The sequence below is a fragment of the Myxocyprinus asiaticus genome, chromosome 16 (assembly GCF_019703515.2).
Source record: "Myxocyprinus asiaticus isolate MX2 ecotype Aquarium Trade chromosome 16, UBuf_Myxa_2, whole genome shotgun sequence".
NCBI classification, from domain to species: Eukaryota; Metazoa; Chordata; class Actinopteri; order Cypriniformes; family Catostomidae; genus Myxocyprinus; species Myxocyprinus asiaticus.
This window is the reverse complement of record NC_059359.1, coordinates 32,365,380-32,386,653: the sequence shown is the minus strand read 5'-3', so window position 1 is coordinate 32,386,653 and position 21,274 is coordinate 32,365,380. Positions and strand designations below refer to the sequence as shown.

Genomic DNA, 21,274 nt, shown 5'->3' with positions numbered 1-21,274 from the left:
GATGGTGGGTGAAAGTAGTGTTAATGCCAGTTAAGGGTGGGTGGGTTAGTGCTTGTGCCTTTGGCAGAAGTGTTTGAAGGCAGAGAGAAGTTAGGGAGGGATGGAATGGCTTTGCTTGGCTTGGAGAGACTCAAGGGCCAGCAGCTTATCAAATCAACCTGGGTTTGTTTTGATAAATAGCAACCTGGATGACTCATAAAAAAAGACATTTTGAAAAGAAAGATCTGAAAGGTGTAAACTGGATCCATTTTGTTTTGATTTGTATTTAGATGCCTGACGTGTCCTCTTGAACTATATTGTTGGTACGCCTGAGTTATTGTTTTTGTTGGATAATGAGGAGAGGAGAAGAGAGGAGAGGAGATGAGAGGAGAAGAGACAGGAATGCTATGCTCTTGTGCCCTTGCCCTCAGATACAGTCCAGCTGGCTGTGACTCTCAGAGAGTGAATGTGCTGCTTGTTACAAACACACATCTCTGGACGCTGGCTTCTCTGACTGACAGCATCTGGAGCACCAGAGAGAACAGGAACATGGCAGGGACATGGCTTGATTTTTTATTATTTTATTATTATTATTATATATACAGTGGCAAGAAAAAGTATGTGAATCCTCTGGAATTAGCTGGTTTTCTGCATTAATTGGTCATAAAATGTGATCTCATCTTCATTAAAGTCACAAGTATAGACATACACAATGTGCTCAAGCTAACAACACACACACAGTTATAATCTTTCATGTTTTTATTGAACACATACCATTAGATATTCACAAGGCTATGGAAAAAGTATGTGAACCCTTGGATTAAAAAACCAAGTGTTTCCAGTAGCTGTGCCCATTCTATAGTGGATTTATTTCAATGTCTAGGGTCATTGTCCTGCTGCATCATCCAACTTCTACTGAGCTTCAGCTGGCACACAGCCACCCTTACATTATCCCGTAGGATATCTTGATAAACTTGGGAATTAATTTTTCCTTTGATGATAAGCGGCCCTCCAATCTCGTTTTATTAACTGGATGCCGCTCACAATCGTGCGATATGGCCTTACATCGGCACTGCTGTGATTCAGCCGCAGGCCGAGTGCTGTAGGTAATCACAGCAGGGCTGATTTAGGGCCATATCGCACGATTGCGAGTGTGATAATGCAGTTCAATGAACAAGTCAATTAAAACAAATTTACTCAGGAAAAACTGAGTACAGTCATAAAAAACACATTTGTGCATGGAACTACTTTCTTACGCCACGGATCAGAATCTGCCGTTGCTGGTTCAAAATGATGCGTCTGTGTGTGTGTGTGTGTGAGAGAGATAGAGAGAGCGAGAGAGAGAGAGAGAAAGAGAGAGAGAGAGTGAGAGATATGGAGCATGTCCTATCACCTGTTGATGATGCTGTAGTCTGTTAGTCAGCTTTCTGAAGATAATGTCATTTTGGTGAAATTCATCCTATTTTCTCAGTGGAAAATTGCTGTCCAAGTGGGGGTATTCCTCCCTATTTTGCTGTAACAGGTGCGCAAGAGTGTTTCACTATAGAAACCTCAATCTGTGCCATTTTGAACAGTATTTTCTCTCCAATGTGGAAACTCCGGTAAGAGGTAAGCGCCTTGAGTTTGTGTAATTAATCAGTCTGTTGTGTCTCTCAGCTGTTAATGCTATTTCCTAGCTTTAGTAGTGTAGTACTAATACGAGCGATCACGGAGTGCTGTTGAATGTAAACACTGACTGACGCTGACTCACTTCGTCACCAACTGGCTCATATTACACACAAAAATGGTCTTTTGCTGCCACCTGCTGTCTAAAATATGTAATGTCACAAAATTAAAGGTAAAAAGACAGATGGCTCTTAACACATCTGCACTGCTCTTATACTTTAGTTTAGAACAGCACGAACACAAGCGGAGTGAAACACACAGTGAAGCGTCAGAGTGCTGATGGTGTGAGACCATCAGTACTCATGGAACGTCTTTCATCCAATCAGATTCAAGGACTGGAACTAACTGTTGTGTATATATATATATATATATATATATATATATATATATATATATATATATATATATATATATATATATCTTCTTTTTTTTTTTGCAGTGCTCTCTAAAAATCTGGCCATGGGATAATCTTTGCTTGACTTCATTTATATATTTTTACATTGATTTTTTTTATTGATTTTTTTTTTTTTTTAAACCTCAGGCCCATTTCTTATAAACTCGTGTACTTGCTCAGCTCTTGTGGAAATATATACTGTAGACTCAACACTCTCTAAAAATACTCCTCCGATTTTTTTCCCCTTGGTTCACATCTGAGAAAGCCCAAATTAATGGATGCAGACATATAAGTATATATGCATTCGCTTATGTACTTTTTTCATTTTTTTTTTTTTTTTTTTCATTTTGTCTACATGTTCTGTCAACAGATCAAACCATCGGACATATTTTGGCAGCATTTATGTTTATACTTGTGGCTTTTTTCAGCCCCCTAAGTTGTCTTATTGAGCTGCCCAGAAAAACAGCTCAGTGAGAGAGAGAGCAGTCAGGTAAACACATTCCAAACACAGACAGGCTTTGAGTGTCTCTAGAGTCAGACTCCAAGACCAGCTCTGGGTGAAAGCTTAAGTAGACCACACGGTTGAAGCAACAGTGCGTAGGCCGGAGGGGAAATGGGCAAAACGTACAAGGGAATCCTCAGGGGCTTCTTGCTGCCAGACCCGCACCGGACTGGGCTCTCTCTTCAGATGAAGCTCTTAGACAGTGATGACAGATAGTGCAATGGTTTGTGTTCTGGTGTTTAAGAGGGTGTGTGGGTGAGAGGGTAAATGGAAGTGACTGGTTTAGCTTGGACATTCATGTGCGTCACGTTTGATTTATCAGAATAAATATAGTCACTCACTTGATTGAACAGGCATCCACATTTTATCATGTTAAGTGAAATCTTAACAGTCACTCTTTTGTGTGTGTCTTTTTTCAATTAAAATATGTAAACATCCTAATGTATTTGAGAAGCAAAACTGCATTAGATTTTAAAAGGATAGTTCACCCTATAATAAATGTTCTGTCATTATTTACTCACCTTCATGTCTTTCCAAACCCATTTGACTTTCTTCTGTGAATCACAAAAGGTAATGTTAGGCAGAATGTTGGCCTCAGTAACCATTCACTTTAATTTCTGGGTGAAATATCTCTTTAAGACATATCATCAGAGAACATATCTTGAATTAAATTGATTTTTCTTTACTCATTGGCATTATTTATTTATTTAGTTAGTTAGTTAGTTAGTTAGATAGTTAGATAGTCAGTTAGTTGGTTAGTTAGTTATTTTACCGAAAGCATAAAAAATACTATATTTTGTTAGATAGCCTATATGCTTAAAACAAGAAAAAGCTATTAAGAAAAATAAATATCATTCAACGTGTATTCTCTGAAAACAAGTCTTAATATGCAGTTTTGCCTATCAAGTAAATTAATATTGTTTTAATGATGTTTAGATATTTTTACTGGACAAAAAAAACTAAATTATGAAAAGTTTTTTCACAGTGTTCACAACCTGGTCCCCAAGTGCTAGTCAACATGACAGATCCAAAAAATATATTTGTAATTATTTTGGGGCAGTACACTTAATAATATGGGCTTTTTAAAATGGAAAATTTGAAATTTGCTGGACTTCACGCTAATATATACATTTTCCCCCCATTTGTCTACTCAGAGACTAAAAGCCGCCCTTGCCCACCATCCAGGGGGCATGGCGAATGGCAGCATGAACTCCATGGGTCATATGATGGAGATGATGTCATCACGGCAGGAGCAGGGTGGGCATCACCACCTGCACTCTCACCCACACCAGCACATGCAGGGCCCACCTCACGGATACTCGCACCATGCCCACCATCACCCCAGCCATGCACAGAGCAGCCATCACCACCCACAGAGCCACGGGCACCACAACTCCCACCCGCCCCACCTCCACCCTGCACATGGACATCAGACCTCTCCACATCCACCCATGCACTCCGCTGCTTCACAGGTACTGAAATAGGTCAATAGGGGCCAGATTTAATTGGGATGTTAATGTTTTAACAGGGCAAGCTGATTTGGGCCGAGCTGATTGGACTAGAGTACATATGTTGTGTTTTGGTTATTATGGGATGATGGTGTACTGGTCTGCCCTGCACAAATTACACATTTTGTTATAACTGAAATCATGATCTGTCTTGTGGCTGATGGGTTTGGCTCAACTGTGCTCAGATTCAGAAAACACTGTGTGAAACTGTTATAATCCATATTTGGCTGGATAATCATAAACTTTGGAGCCATTTTATCAGTTTCAGTGTTGGTGTAGTTACTGCAGTTTGGCTTTGTAGGGCAGTGGTGTTCCAACATGTTATGTTGACTAGCTTAACCAGTAAGGGACTGTTCACACCGAATGCATCCTTGCGCTAAACAAAATCTAGTAACAGCACCACGAATAGAGCAGAATGCAGTTGAAGTTCTTTTTAACTTGATATGGCATCTAAATATGTGGCGCTCCTGTGCAAGATGCTGAAAAAAAAACAAAAAACAGTGACACTCAATGCAACTGTCAAAGATGTCCATACAGTTGATATTTACATAGCAAACCGATAGAAAAGCAGAGCAGAGGGATGCAAAATTCAGTGTGAACAGTCCCGAAGACTTCCTTGGTCAACCAGCATCATAAGAAAAAATGTGCAGGTCGAGCAGCTTTGCCAACTAAGTATTGCTGGTTAACAGCATGGCCAGCATCAAACCTGCACTAACCAGCAAAAGACCAAGCCAGTCTTTTCAGAAGGAATGTGATGTGGAGTTGGAAGAATCGAGTTGAAATGAACATAGTTGAGTTTAATTTAAAGGACTATTCCAGGTTCAATTCATGTTAAGCTCAATCGACAGCATTTGTGGCATTATGTTGATAACCACAAAAATAAATTTTGACTTGTCCCTCCTTTTCTTTAATAAAAGCAAATATCTGGGTTACAGTGAGGCACTTACAATGGAAGTGAATGGGGCCAATCCGTAAATGTTAAAATACTCCACGGTTTCAAAAGTATAGACACAATACATAAACAATATGCGTGTTGAAATGCTTTTAGTGTGATAAAATCGCCTACTAACCATTTCTGTGTAAAATTATATCCAATTTTACAACTCTGTTGCAATGACACATAACGGCGTAAACCGTAAAACCCTAAAACGACCATATAAACGAAGATTTGAACAACTTCACACTCAAATGATACACAAGTTTTAACAAAAGAATTGATGTAAATGCTTTTATAAAATTATAAACTTGAAATTTCTGCCTTTAAACCCTCCAAAAACTGGCCCCATTAACGTCTATTGTAAGTGTCTCATTGTATCCTCGTTTTTTGCTTTTTTTATTAGTCAAAATGAATAAAAACTTTTTTGACTAATTAATTCTATTTAATTTTTGTGGTAATCAACATTATGCCACAAATACTGTTGATTAAGCTTAACTTGTACTGAACCCAGAATATTCCATTAAAGTTTGCGTTAAACTGAATAGAATGGGGTTAGAAGGCTTTTTTTAATCAACCTGGGACAATTTAAACAGTAGACACTTTGTGAATGACACAAATTGCTGCCCTGAAAATGAAACTTCTGCCTTTGAAGGGTGAAGTTTGCATCTATTAGAATTCTTCTCAGTTCTTGACCATAGCACTCAGACTATTTAGGCTGTGTATTACTAAATCCAGCTTTTTGTGATTCAGAAATTCTGACTCTAATGTATTATTAAGCCAAAGAAGGGGCTCTGTATACATACAAATCATCAAAGCCACTGCATTTTCCATTGCCCTCCAGAATCCCGTAATGATCTGAAGACGGCAAACATCGGCAACTGCCAAGCACATGTCAAAGAAGCTTTTTGTGGGCCTGGTAGCGGCCCTGGTTCTCAGGGTGTCAAAGAGTATTCGTCTAAGTGTATGTGTACGGTGGAAAACTGGACCCTAACACCTCTTTATGAGGGTGGGGCAGCCTGTAATTCAAACTGCTGTTTCTCACACCCAGACGTCCATCATAGGGCTGTAGGGCCACGTGTACATGGCACATGTTGTTTTAATGAAAACTCCCAGACGTTGCTGGCTGGAGAGCTCTGAGCGTGGGGTGTACTGAGTCCAAGGAGGGACATTTTGGGCAGGTGATTGGCCTGAAGCCAGAATTGTGAATATGAATATGATGCCTCTGGGTATAATCTAATGTCAGACTATGGCTATGTTCACACAGTCAGTATTTGGAATTAACTACCGTGTTTACGAACAGGTGTGACTCTCAAATTGTCCTCTTCATGCAACAGCTTATTAAAGTGGCTTGAATACTGTCTGTGTGAACAAATAAGATGGCAACTTCCATAACTTTGTAAAGTTTTACTGACAACCATTATAATCACTGCTCTGAATACACTGAAAAAATATTAACCTGAAAATTTGCATTATGTGGTAACATCTAAATAAACTGGTTGGATTCAAGAAAAAAAAAAAAATAAATAACTGAATCAACCTGAATAAATTAAGTTACAACAACAAAACTAGACCTAACCCTAACCCAACCCTAAACTAGGTAGAAATTGCTCTTCTAGGTAACAGTTGCAGGTTACCACTTTTTACAGTGTAGTTTATTTGTTGTTCTTTTTTTTTTTAACAGTTATCTCCTGCTGCACAGCAAATGCAGCCAACGCAGACCCTCCAGTCCCCGCCGCCCAGCGGAGGTCGTCGCAGACGAGTCATGGACGAGGACCCAGACGAGCGCAGACGGAAGTTCCTGGAGAGGAATCGTGCGGCTGCCACACGCTGCAGACAGAAAAGGAAAGTGTGGGTGATGTCTCTAGAAAAGAAAGCAGAAGAGCTCACCCAAACCAACATGCAGTTGCAGGTCAGAATCCAGCCCAAGTCACTCATTCTCACTCTTCTCCTCAGCTCAAAGCCTCTGTTCTTAAGCGTTAAAATGCACTTCACGTTGGAACACACACTAAGATATTTCACACGGGGCCTCATATTTCATTCAGTATTAGCTTACTCTAGGCCACAGAAGCTCATAAACACCCTTCATTTGACAGCTGAAGCTACTGTAGACTGAGAGCTGTGTGGAGGGTAGGGTCAGTGGGTTATTGAGGTCTACAGACTTACCAGAGCACAACCAGCTGCAGCTCAGTGTGTGGTTTGTAGGCCAGTAAAACCTTAGCGCATCATGGCACATGAGAGGTTCCCCTTTGAACACATTAATTTGGACTCTCAATAGTCCTAGAGATTTACCTGAAAGATTGATGCTCTGTGTCAATGTTAATGTAAGTAATGTATATACAGTATTTTGAGGATGTGTAGGGTAAATGCTGCACTAATCTTTCCCATTGGGCCACATCATTTAATTTATTACACACAGTAAAAAGTGGTAAACTGCAGTTACCTTAAAGGGATAGTTCACCCAAAAATGAAAATTCTCTCATCATTTAATCACCCTCCATGCCATTTCAGATGTGTATGACTCTCTTTCTTCTGCTAAACACAAACAAAGATTTTTAGAAAAATATCTCAGCTCTGTACGTCTGTGCAATGCAAGTGAATGATGGTCAGAACTTTGAAGGTCCAAAAAGACTCCAGTGGTTAAATCCATGTCTTCAGAAGTGATATGATAAGTGTGGGTGAGAAACAGATCAATATTTAAGTCCTTTTTTACTACAAATCTCAACTTTCACTTCCACATTCTTCTTCTTTTGTTTTTGGTGATTTGCATTTTTTTGCATATTGCCACCTACTGTGCAGGGAAGAGAATTTATAGTAAAAAAAGACAAATATTGATCTGTTTCTTACCCACACCTATCATATCACTTCTGAAGACATGGATTTAACCACTGGAGTAATATGGATTACTTTTATGCTGCCTTTATGGACTTTTTGGAGCTTCAAAATTTTGGTACCCATTCACTTGCATTTTGAGGACCTTCAGAGCTGAAATAATCTTCTAAATCTTAATTTGTGTTCAGCAGAAGAAAGGAAGCCATACACACCTGGGATGGCATGGGGGTGAGTAAATGATGAGAGTATTTTAATTTTTGGGTGAACTATCCCTTTAAGGAGCTTTTTTGCCTGATTTAACCTATACAATTAGTTTTGATGGTTTAGTCTAATGTATTCATGTTGATTCAGTGATACCAAATGAAGCAAATTTTGAAGTTAACAATTTTTTCAGTGCAGTTTTCTAGAAAACTTGATTCTGATTGGTCAGTCACAGCACATATTTTTTAATAATGACTGCTAAACTGTATTTTTGACTGTTGTGCCTAGCAAGCAATCTCCTACACTGTGCTAGTTTCATGTAGCTCATGTATTCATGTATTGTTTCAAGCTGTCTTTATTCTCACATAACAAAATCATTTAAACTCAAATCAATATTTCATGTCCATTTATTTCCTTATTTCGGTAAGTAGCCATGTAATAAGCGGGATAAGTTAGCCAGTAATTATAACAAAATAAACCCTGACAAAGTGATCAAGACAGGTGAACAGGTCTTGTGTCATTCTGAATGGGTTAATTTTGCAGAAATGACTGGCTGACAGTACATTATCCCTAACTCATGCTTATTCTAGTACTTATTAGTATTGGTTATTCCATGTCAAATCAACCAAATTTCTAATTCCAACATTATTTGTACTTCAGACCTTGTTTTGTTTGACAAGAAAAACTAGCTTCATACCCACATTGGTTTTCGATGATTGAAAGTGGGTAAAAGGTAACAATTTATGTATGGAGACACTGAGAGCCCCATGTCTCTGGGATTTAACTGTATAGCACCTTAAAAATGAAGATACAAAATGAAAGAGTGTTTTAAACCAGAATCTAAAAGGATATTAAGATATCTTTAATACTTCTGGAGTTATATGCATTCCAACTTTAGAAAAACATAATAAAAAGTTTTTATTTTATTTATTTATTTATTTTATTTCAGTCAGGACCACTTCCATCAAATTAATACGTTGACTTGAATGCTTTGAATGAATAATTTTATTCACTAACAGGAAAGACAATTGAAGTAATCTGTTGTTATCAAGCTGTTAATTAAAGAACATGCCGCAATAACATATAAAGACAGAAATTTCAAATTGGCAATCTGTTGTAGTCTAAGAGCACAGAACAACAAGACTATACAAGAGGTGGAGCTGGGGATGGAGGAGGGTGTTAAGTGCATCTTGCATCTATGCAATGTAAAGGCAGCTAAGTCAATGAATAAATGGAGGACTTAAATAGAACTGCTCTGATAAGTGTCTGAATTAGTGCTGGACGTCATGATCAGCTGAGCTTGACTTACGTGACCTGCCAGAACTGAAGCTACACTGGATTTTTTGACCATTGGCATATAATGCAAAAAGATGTGCTGAAGTCAACTCATTTTAGTAACAGACCTAAATATATCTGTATAAAAATAAAATAATGGCACTGCCACCTTTCTAAGGTTATTTTCTATCCTGTAGTTTTGCTCCAAAATCATAGGTGAAAATTGTAATTTTGACCCTCCTCTACAAAATAAATGATTACTCAGTAAATATTGATCAATGACATTTAATATTTTGGCTCTCATCATCATTTATGTATTTCTTTCACCAGTAAAAAATGATTACAAAAATTGAGCCAGGCACCTCTGGTTGAGTTGACACGGAATGACCATACTTCTTTATCGTTGATCTGCTTATTTTTCATTTAGTTAATGCTTGTATAAGATGCTTTTTATCTGAGGTTTAGTCTCATTATTCGTGGGTTGCCCGTTGTGGGTTTAAACCAGCTATACCACCCTCATATTAAAAGTTCCCACCAACAATAGAAAAAATATGTTAAATTTGTTTGTTTTTCTTTGCTTTTGCATAGTTTGACTCTAATAGACACCCTGGCACTCCCATGGTAATCCACTGTTCAGGCTTGTTTTGCCTTTTGTGAAATATTCACCCCACAGACATGGTACCTGTCAATGCGGGGATTCTTCTCCACCAAGCACCCATGAAATAGTGCTATCTTTTCATATTGGTTCGGCCAGATGGTTTAATCAAATTCAAGAACCTTGGCTGATCAGTTGCTTGTGTTGCCCACAACTGTAATTGCAGTGAATTCACCACCTGTTCATTATGAGGTTGTCTAATGAGACTCAGACTTGTCTGGCCTTTAATTTTAGTGTGTCTGCAGGGAGGTTTGATGTGTAGCTGCCAATCCATCCACATGAGACCTTTTTCCAACATGTTTGTCATGATTATGAAAAGTATCGTATGGGTTTATGACAAAAACAGAACATCGTAAACATGTGTGCCTTTGTTTGGATTTGTTTGCATTCTAAGGAGCTGAGAGGCTAGCGTTCATAAACGTTCCCAAACACGGCTTAAGCTTAATCTTAAACTATGAAGGAATTTCAATGGAGAATAAATCTTTAACAATTAAATCCAGCCAAACTGCATGTAGGAAATGTTGTGGCATATGCATGCTTTTATCTGGTTCTGCAAAAGTAATGAGGGGCATTTACTTTTGATTACCTTATGTTGCTAAACACCAGTAAAATGTTTGGTTTTATCTTTGTATCCAAAGCGTATTATCGGAGATTTCACTTTCTAGCAACAATTTATTGAGTTCCTGTAAGCAATGAGGGAATGTTTCTGAATGTTTTATGTTTTCCTGATGTTTGTTAACAGAATGAGGTCACCATGCTAAAGAACGAAGTGACACAACTGAAACAGCTTTTATTGACACATAAGGACTGCCCCATCACCACCATGCAGAAAGAGTCGCAAGGTTACCTCAGTAAGTACTAGCACACACATACGCACACAAAATATGGCCAGAGGTGAAACTATGTAATGGCAGATGTGTATCTTTCTATCTATTTTAGTATAGATCCACTGTAGGGGCACACCCATTGATATAGATACTTGTGACATTTTGAAATGTATGGAGGCTGCCACTCCCTGGAGTTATGGGCAAAACACGCTCATTTTCTCAGTTCCTAAAAAACATATTGTCTTGGCAGTGCTTGTGATGCAGAAAGAAGGAAGACATTTTTCGTATTCCATCAAAAAATGATAAATGTTCCCATTATCACTCTGAAGTTAATGACTTATGGCTATGTACACTGCCTGTACACTGTCTTTCTGATCATTCTAATTCTTGACTAATCTAAAGTGAATTTTGAAAAAATTCATCTAAATGTGTTTTTTATTATGTTCACTTTATATAAATATTATTATATATAAACTCAGCAAAAAAAGAAACATCCCTTTTTCAGGACACTGTATTTTAAAGAATTCAAATAACTTTACAGATCTTAATTGTAAAGGGTTTAAACAATGTTTTCCATGCTTGTTCAAAGGAACCATAAACAATTAATGAACATGCGCCTGTGGAACAGTCGTTAAGACACTAACAGCTTACAGACGGTAGACAATTAAGATCACAGTTATAAAAACTTAGGACACTAAAGAGACCTTTCTACTGACTCTGAAAACACCAAAAGAAAGATGCCCAGGGTCCCTGCTCATCTGCATGAACGTGCAGTAGGCATGCTGCATGGAGGCATGAGGACTGCAGATGTGGCCAGGGCAATAAATTGCAATGTCTGAACTGTGAGACGCCTAAGACAGTGATACAGGGAGACAGGAAGGACAGCTGATCGTCCTCGAAGTGGCAGATCACGTGTAACAACACCTGCACAGGATCTGTTCATCCGAGTATCACCTGCGGGACAGGTACAGGATGGCAACAACAACTGCCCGAGTTACACCAGGAATGCACAATCCCTCCATCAGTGTTCAGACTGTCTGCAATAGGCTGAGAGAGGCTGGACTGAGGGCTTGTAGGCCTGTTGTAAGGCAGGTCCTTACCGGACATCACCGGCAAACAATGTCGCCTATGGGCACAAACCCACCTTCGCTGGACCAGACAGGACTGGCAAAAAGTGCTCTTCACTGACAAGTCGCGGTTTTGTCTCACCAGGGGTGATGGTCTGACTCGTGTTTATCGTTGAAGGAATGAGCGTTACACCGAAGTCTGTAGCGGGATCGATTTGGAGGTGGAGGGTCTGTTATGACGATGTGTCACAGCATCATCCTGACATGACCCCCCAGCATGACAACGCCACCAGCCATACTGCTCTGTTTGTGCGTGATTTCCTGCAAGACAGGAATGTCAGTGTTCTGCCATGGCCAGCGAAGAGCATGGATCTCAATCCCATTGAGCATGTCTGGGACCTGTTGGATCGGAGGGTGAGGGCTAGGGCCATTCCCCCCAGAAATGTCCGGGAACTTGCAAGAGCCTTGGTGGAAGAGTGGGGTAACATCTCACAGCATGAACTGGCAAATCTGGTGCAGTCCATGAGGAGGAGATGCACTGCAGTACTTAATGCAGCTGGTGGCAACACCAGATACTGACTTTTACTTTTGACCCCCCCGTTGTTCAGGGACACTTTATTCCATTTCTGTTAGTCACATGTCTGTGACATTTTTTCAGTTTATGTCTTATTTGTTGAATTTTTATGTTCATACAAATATTTACACATGTTAAGTTTGCTGAAAATAAAAGCAGTTGAAAATGAGAGGACGTTTCTTTTTTTGCTGAGTTTATTAGGGCTGGGAAATTTAATGTGTTAATTTCTGCATTTAACAACAGACTGTTTAACGCATTAAAAAATGCATGCAATTAATACAGTATCCTTTTTTGTTTTACTTCCTGAAACTTCACTTGTTTTTTTCTCCACTTCCTGTGGCTAAAATTGGCATATAAAAATTTCCAGGAGATACTCGCTTGACTCAACTGCAAGCTGCAGTATGTCACAGATTAGGAATGAGTCAAGAATGAGGACCCAAATGCAGGAATGAGTGAAAATATAAATAATTATATTAAAATAACTAAAAACAGAACAGATAACACAAAACTCTCACTGGGGAGAGAAAACAAAACAAACTAGAAAAAGTATAATAACCAAGACTGACCGGGAACAAGACAGGAACAGAATGACTAGTAACAAAACTCACAAAATTATCTGACAAATACAAGAGGGAACAATATATAGGCAAGGCACATGAGGAACAGGTGAAGGCAATTAACATAACAAGGACTAAACAAGGGAGAGTGACATGGTTAATGAGGAGCCAGGGTCAAGGAAGTACATGGTTAACAGAAACACAGACAGAAACTGAAGGGCAGACAGAACAGAATCATGACACCGGATCTTTTCACATCACCCGAAAATACTCACTTCCTGTCATAGAGAGACGAGAGAGACCCAGTGTGTGCATGATAGAGGCTGAACGGCAGCCAGAGAAAATAATATTTTTGAGATTTTAAACTTCAGCAAATTAAACTTCAGCATTAATTTTGGTTTATAATTGTATGTATAGTGTCAATTGATGCATTGGCAATGTATTCTAAAATGTATTTTCCTTCGTGGTGTCCTGCCATGGACACCATGCCTGTTTAATGTTTTCTGTATAGTAGACTCATGAACAGAGAGTAGCTCCTCTGAGATCTCTTTTTTGCAAGGCATGGTCCATGTCAGCAAATGCTTCTTGAATAGCAAATTTTCTGAGTGCTATTTATAAGTCAAAGTAGCTCTAACCCACACCTCCAACCTCGTTTCATTAATTAGATGCCAGGTTTGCCAACTCCTGACTCTAATTAGCTTTTGTTGTCATCATTAGCCTAGGAGTTCACATACTTTTTCCAACCTACTCTGAATGTGTGAATGATATATTCAGTATGTACAAGAACAATATAATATGTTCATTACTGTAACTTAGATGAAGATCAAATCAGATTTTAAGACAAATGTATACATTAATGCAGGTAATTCCAAAGGGTTCACATACTTTTACTTGCCACTGTAGATAGACAGACAGACAGACAGACAGACAGAGATAGATAAATAGATAGATAGATAGATAGATAGAGTTGAAGTCAAAAGTTTACATACACTTAGGTTGAAGTCATTAAAACACACAGATTTCATATTAGCAAACTATAGTTTTGGCACGTCGCTTAGGACATCTCCTTTGTGCATGACACAAATAATTTTCCCAACAATTGTTTACAGACAAATTGTTTCACTTTTAATTGACTAAATCATAATTCCAGTGGGTCAGAAGTATACATACACTAAGTTAACTAAGCAGCTTGGAAAATTCCAGAAAATGATGTCAAGCCTTTAGATAAATAGCCAATTAGCTTCTGATAGGAGGAGTACTGAATTGGAGGTTTACCTGTGGATGTATTTTAAGGCCTACCTTCAAACTCTGTGGCTCTTTGCTTGACATCATGGGAAAATCAAAAGAAATCAGCCAAGACCTCAGAAAATAATTGTGGACCTCCACATGTCTGGTTTATCTTTGGGAGCAATTTCCAAATGCCTGAAGGTACCACGTTCATCTGTACAAACAATAGTATGCAGTATAAACACCATGGGACCACGCAGCCATCAATGTAGTTTGGTGCGAAAAGTGCAAATCAATTCCAGAACAACAGCAAAGGACCTTGTGAAGATGCTGGAGGAAACAGGTAGACAAGTATCTATATCCACAGTAAAACAAGTCCTATAACGACATAACCTGGAAGGCTGCTCAGCAAGGAAGAAGCCGCTGCTCCAAAACCACCATAAAAATCCAGACTACAGTTTGCAAGTGTGCATGGGGACAAAGATCTTACTTTTTGGAGAAATGTCCTCTGGTCTAATGAAACAAAAATTGAACTGTTTGGCTATAATGACCATTGTTATGTTTGGAGGAAAAAGGGTGAGGCTTGCAAGCTGAAGAACACCATCCCAACTGTGAAGCTTGGGGGTGGTAGCATCATTTTGTGGGGGTGCTTTGCTGCAGGAAGGACTGGTTCATGAGGAAGGAAAATTATGTGGATATATTGAAGCAACATCTGAAGACATCAGCCAGGAAGTTAATCATTCTCTCTGCTATTATTCTGACATTTCACATTCTTAAAATAAAATAGTGATCCTAACTGACCTAACTGACAGGGAAAGTTTTCTATGATTAAATGCCAGGAATTGTGAAGGTGGATGTAAACTTCTGACTTCAACTGTAGATAGATAGATAGATAGATAGATAGACAGATATGGATGAATGGATGGATGGACAAAGACATTGTGATGTCTTCTCTTGTGCCTCAGGTCCAGAGAGCAGTCCGGCAGGAAGTCCCACCCCTGCGACCCAGCAGCAGGTCATCCAGCACAATACCATCACCACCTCCAGCACAGCACCCAATCACCGCACAGATATTAACCCCATCCACTAGAGACTCTCAGCCCACACACTCCCAATGCAGCCCCACGCTGGACATCCTGACTGCAAACTCTGTGGATAGACACACATCTCTGTGCCTCTGTGGCAGCTTTCTCTTCTGTTTGACTTTTGTAAACGTAAATTGATTCACATGTTTAGTTCCATTTTTTATGTTTGTTTTGTTAGCATTTGAGTCAGCTTTAAAACAGGGAGTCTGCATGATTCATCAGGCACCATCTCGCTTGTCATGAACATCACTGATGGGATGTTGTGGAAACACAAACTTTATTTGTTACTGGATTACTACTGGATTACTGCCTTTACAAATGAGCAACATTCAGATAGTAGCTGGAGCTGTACTATGTGCTATTCTATTACTATGAATTTTCCATTGCCAAAAAGATGCTGTTTGTGTCCTTTCGGTTCTGTTAGGACTTTATAACAATTACTCTCACATTCCTATTATATATCTAATTCAAAAGGATAAATGAGGAAAGTCAGTGAAGGTCAATGCAAATGAAGGCAGACTAAAAATGCAATTTAAATATTTTATGAGCTCAGCAATCTAATTGTCTTCACCTTCTTACTTGGACCAGAATATAGATCTGATTAAGCTCAACCTATTAGCCTCCTGGCATTTCACATGTACGTTTAAGATGAAAAAATATCTGAGTTATCTTCTTAAAACAAAACAGCTCTGGCTCCTTAGCTGGTACAGATCATGTAAATGGAATGCATATATCAAGCTGACACAGGTTTCTGTAAGCATATGCCCTGCTTAACATGTGTGAGATTTCTGGATATTCTCAGAGTGGTCACAGCTGTGGCCGTGTTTTCAGAAGATACCATCAGCTGTTTCATTTTAAGTTGGTGTAACTTCTGGTTGGATTTACCCCTGGTCCTCATTAATTTGGATATGATATTTACTTGTGGCAATTAATTTGGGTATCTGTTTAAGATTAGTTTGTGAACTGGATATTACACCACATTCTTTAATAGGGTTTTGAGGTCTTCTGCTCAGAGTAAGATTAGACAATATTATTGTCAAGTGCTCATACATGGTCTTTCCCTAACCACCATCCAAAATGCTCCATCAATTCATTGAGTCTTGCACCTGAATAGTGCAATGGAAAAAAAGAAAGCATTTGCTGTTCCCGAAGCTATGGAAAACTTCCATCAGAGCCAAATGAATTGTTAAATGCTCTAGTTTTGGCTGAAAGTATAGATTCAGTGGCACTTCAAGAGCATAAATTTACTCTAACAGATAGGCTAATGCATATGATATGATATATCTTTATACTGTACGTCCCATTTTATATTAGAGGCCTATATATCTTGGTTCACAAGAATCTTATGAGATGTTCTTCAGGACATGGACCAGGATAATTTCTGCAGTAAACTAGGAGTCCTCAAGAAATTCTGTAGAAGCCCATGCAAGTTTCTGGAAAGGTGCTGTTGTGTATTGGAGATGTTAGTATACGAGCAGCAGCTTACTGTTAATATGACATTCCAAAGTGAAACCTGTTTGTTCCCTTTGCATGGTTGTAAGGGATGTATGTGCAAAGTCCTGTATACCTCACAAGTCTATTAGCATAGACCGTAAAACTGGATATTAGTGCTTTTAGACGCTGAATAGTAATTTGGTCCTCTTTTCTTTTTCTCTTTACTGCAAAAGTGTAGCATTTTACTATTTTTACACAGGTACTGATCTAGTCTGATCTAGACTTTGCTTTCCAAATGTCACAATGTGCACAAAAATGTCTTATCTACTCACATAAGGTAGAATGTCAGCCATTAATAATACATTGATATCACTGCATTTATTTTAAATTTCAAATTAACTTTGAGGCCTTAATAATGTAATTATTTTTTAGAAACTGCATTAGACACTGTTTTGTTTTGTTTCATTTTTTTGTTTTGTTTAGTTTCGATCTGATGTTTAGTTTATTTTATTTTTGTGTCTTTGTTTCTTCATTTTGTTTTGTTTTGTTGTTTCATTTAATTTGGTGTGTTTTATTTGTTTATTCTTTTTTTTGTCTTGTTTTGTTTAATTTCATTACTTTGTTTCTTCATTTTGTTTTGTTTATTTTTTATATTGTTTTGGTGTTAGTTTACTTTTACTACCTTCTAGAACCAAGGAGGCCTTTGGTGTACAGCATGGCCATTTCCCACTGACCAACAGGCAAGCTGGATATGTCTTGGCTTGTGTAAAATGGAGAGACACCAAAATGTTTCCCATCTGCAGAAAAGGGCCTTTCTTCCAGCAGCTAAGCTCAGAACTCTGTTTCATGTTTTTCATAGTTTGTAGAGGATTTTATGTCCCTACTAAATGGAACATATTGATTCCCTTTCGCCTTTCCTCACAGCACTGTGTTTGGAACACGAGCGTGCTAAACAACCTCCACCTTGAGAGGTGGAAATCATGTAGCTGTCTTTGCACTTTGACCTCTGTGCATCAGAGGATGGAATAGCCATATAGAAGACTCAGCGATTCCCAGTTCCCACCAGCGAGAGCCAGCCACTGTCAAGACTGGAACAACACAGCCTTTTATGGACCAACCGGATTGGAGCCCGGAGTGGTAACCCCAGTGGAAAAGAATTAGGATGCAATTCATACACAAGACTGTAGCCTGATGGTTTGGGTTAGGCAGCGTTCAGTAAAGAGCTCCTATAGCTTTAAGACTATACCAATTAAACTGTCTGACTTGACACCCATTATACCCTTTAGAGAAGTCCTGTTTTTCACACTGTGAAATGGGTGACATCAAGATGAACTCGAAACTTGATTATATATATATTTTTTCCATTTGGACCTTTGGACCCATTTGGACAGTTTGGCTGGTTCTCAGCATCTTCTCTTTAAGTATCTCAAATCAACATTTAATGTTTTTTTTGTTTTGTTTTGTTTTTTGCATGTAATGTGGTTTTGAATTGGAATCTGAGTGAATCTCAGTGTGAATTTCAGTGCTGCACTAGTGTTTATGGTTTGTGAGTTGAACGTTATCCTGAGTTTGGTGAATGCATTTGAGTAAACATCCCAGACCTCAGACTTTACATGATGATGTAAAAATGGTGAGAGGGGCATGCTAAACAGCAGTTTAAAATGGTTCTCCGTGGAGGACTGCGGTAGAGTTCAATAGCTGCAGGGATTCAAGCTATCCTTCAGCAGTAAAGACAGACAACAGTCTAAAGTTGCATTGTATTTCATCTCCTATGTCTTCATTTAAAGCAAAGTGGCTCGGGAGAGTATCTACGTAGGGTTACATCATCTCTTAGCCAAGCAACAAAACACACACACACACAGGAACACACTCAAATGGAAATATTTTATTTGTTTTGAGTGAGAAACGGACATTAATCTCAACATGTTGATTTGGCATCAGTCCTTGTTACAGTGGGTCGATGAACATGTCTTTTGTAATAACATTCTAAGAAAATGGAGGGAGATTTTTGTGTGTGTGAGCACAAGTTTATGTGTGCTTTTGTGTGCATGTTTTTTTTTTTTTTTTTTTTTTTTTTTTAGGTGGAGGACAATGAATACACATTAATAGAACTATAAATGTATCATTGCAGCAAACCTATAAATATTGTATAAATTCTTATTAATTTTTGTAATCGTGTTCCTTTAATGCAACCACCTTTCTTTTTGAAAGGAGTACATGTTTGGTACTTGTTTGTACATAATGTTTGCATAGCACTTGCAGTCTTCAAATGTTCGCCTAAAACATTGCATTGTTTGTTACACATAATGAATTCATGAATTCACACATGCTTGCATAACTTTGTATATTTTATATGTTTGTTAATGCCTTGAAAAGTTTGTGTTTATGCAAATGTACAGATGTGAGACCACAACAGCTATATTACAATAAGAAAAATAAAGCACTTGTTCTGTAACAAAGACTTTTCAATGAATGATGATGTCATTTATGCACATACAATTTTTACCCTTTTTAATAATAAAAGAGTAAATTAGCATTTGTAGTGCTTTCTGACTTTCCTCGTCTTGCATAAAATCGCTATGCACTGTATATTATGAACCAAATGATTAAAGTTTTGTTTGCAATAGAATTCCACCATTGAAAAACATTTTTCATTTATTTTTTTCATCTGCAGTTACAACATTTATTGTGTAATTGTTTACAGTAATGTACTAGAGACCTCTGGTGGACAAAACTTTCACCATATACTGGTTAATGGTCATTTAGCAGGCAGATTTGTGTCCAAAGCAAATTTAATCTTGCCCTGGAATCGTTTAATTAAAGTAAAAGTGGCTTTATCCACAAAAGATCTGTCTGTACAAAATCCATAAAACAAGGACTTTATGTTCTGTTAAATTATCATGTTAATAACCTGTTCATGATAGGCCTCAAAACAAACTTTAAATAGTCACTTTGAATGACTTGATAATGAAATGCAAGCAGCCCTACCATGTGAGTGAAACATGGCTGGTAATGCAGGATTATATATAGAAAATAAAAATACAATGAACTACCCAGAGAATTATTTGAATTAAGCCTTAGGTAGTCTAGTCTTGACAATTCCAGTATATTGCCAGAATAAGATTTTTTTTATCCCTGTTGAAATGATGCCCTCATTCTTAAAGGGATAGTTCACCCAAAAATTTAAATTTTCTCACCATTTACTCACTCTTGTGCCATCCCAGATGTGTATGACTTTCTTTCTTCTGCTGAACACAAACAAAGATTTTTATAAAAATATCTCCACTCTGTAGGTCTATACAATACAAGTTAATGGTGGCCAGAACTTTGAAGCTCCAAAAAGCATAAAAGTAATCCATATGACTCCAGTGGTTAAATCCATGTCTTCTGAAGTGATATGATAGGTGTGGGTGATAAACAAATCAATAATTAATTCCTTTTTTCCCATAAATTCTCCTCCCTGTCCAGAAGGTGGCGATATGTACAATGAATACGAATCGCCAAAAACAAAAGAAGAAGAATTTGAAAGTGACAGTGGAGATTTGTAGTAAAAAAATGACTTAAATATTGATCTTTTTCTCACCCACACTTATCATATCACTTCTGAAGATATGGATTTAACCACTGGAGTCTTATTGATTACTTATATGCTGCCTTTATGTGCATATTGGAGTTTCAAAGTTCTGGCCACCATTTGCTTGCATTGTATGGACCTACAGAGCAGAGATATATATATATATATATATATATATATATATATATATATATATATATATATATATATATATTTTACATTTATTTTTGTTCAGCAGAAAGTCATACAAATCTGGGATTTCCCCAAATTTTGGGTGAACTATATGGGATCAAAATCCCATCAAAACATTGTGGTCACGGATCCAAAAATAATAAGCGTGAATCAAAATAATAAGCATGAATCAAAAAATAATAAGTGCAGATAAAAAATTAATTGCATTTGCAAAATCCTGATTTGCAACAATTGATAAACACTGAAATCAATGTTTATATGGAGACCAACTGGTCCTCAGTATCCTCTGTGGGTGTGGCTTGGGAGGCACTTAAGACGGTTCTTAGGGGTCGGATCATATAGTATGCCTCATTCATCAAAAAATCCAAAGCATGAGAACTCGTGGAATTGGAAGGGAATATTAAAAGTGCCGAAGCAGAGCTGAGGCGCCATATGTCGTCCGATGGCCTCAGAGAATTGACACGATTGAAATACAGATATAATACTATTTTGTCGTGGAAAGTGGAGTTTTGTTTATTCAGGGCAAGACAGTCATACTTTGAGTCGGGGGACAAAGCAGGGAAGCTTTTGGCTAGATATATAAAGCAGAGAGAGTCTTTTTCTACCATTCCCTCAGTGAAATCTGCTGGTGGTAAAATATTTACCTCGGTCATTGATATTAATAATGCTTTTAAAGAATTCTATCTTGATCTCTACAGTTCCACGCCTTCGTCTACTGATGAAGATATTAGAAAATTTGTGGAACCATTAGAACTCCCTAAACTGACGACTGAGCAAAAAAATAATCTTGAT

The 21,274-nt window shown here is 38.0% G+C and overlaps 1 protein-coding gene across 2 annotated transcripts in view; it reads left to right on the top strand.

Annotated features, from left to right (window-relative positions):
• LOC127454438 (cyclic AMP-responsive element-binding protein 5-like) overlaps positions 1–18,802 on the top strand; it is a 109,578-nt gene extending 90,776 nt beyond the window's left edge. The window contains exons 8-11 of one of the 2 annotated variants that reach the window (XM_051721634.1): positions 3,695–4,012; positions 6,685–6,894; positions 10,688–10,796; positions 15,163–18,802. In XM_051721634.1, the coding sequence (XP_051577594.1) occupies positions 3,695–4,012; positions 6,685–6,894; positions 10,688–10,796; positions 15,163–15,287 (762 nt within the window). In that variant the 3' untranslated portion in view covers positions 15,288–18,802. Of the gene's footprint in view, positions 1–3,694; positions 4,013–6,666; positions 6,895–10,687; positions 10,797–15,162 lie in introns of both variants that reach the window. The other variant, XM_051721632.1, reaches the window with a different exon arrangement.
• Positions 18,803–21,274: the final 2,472 nt, after the last annotated feature.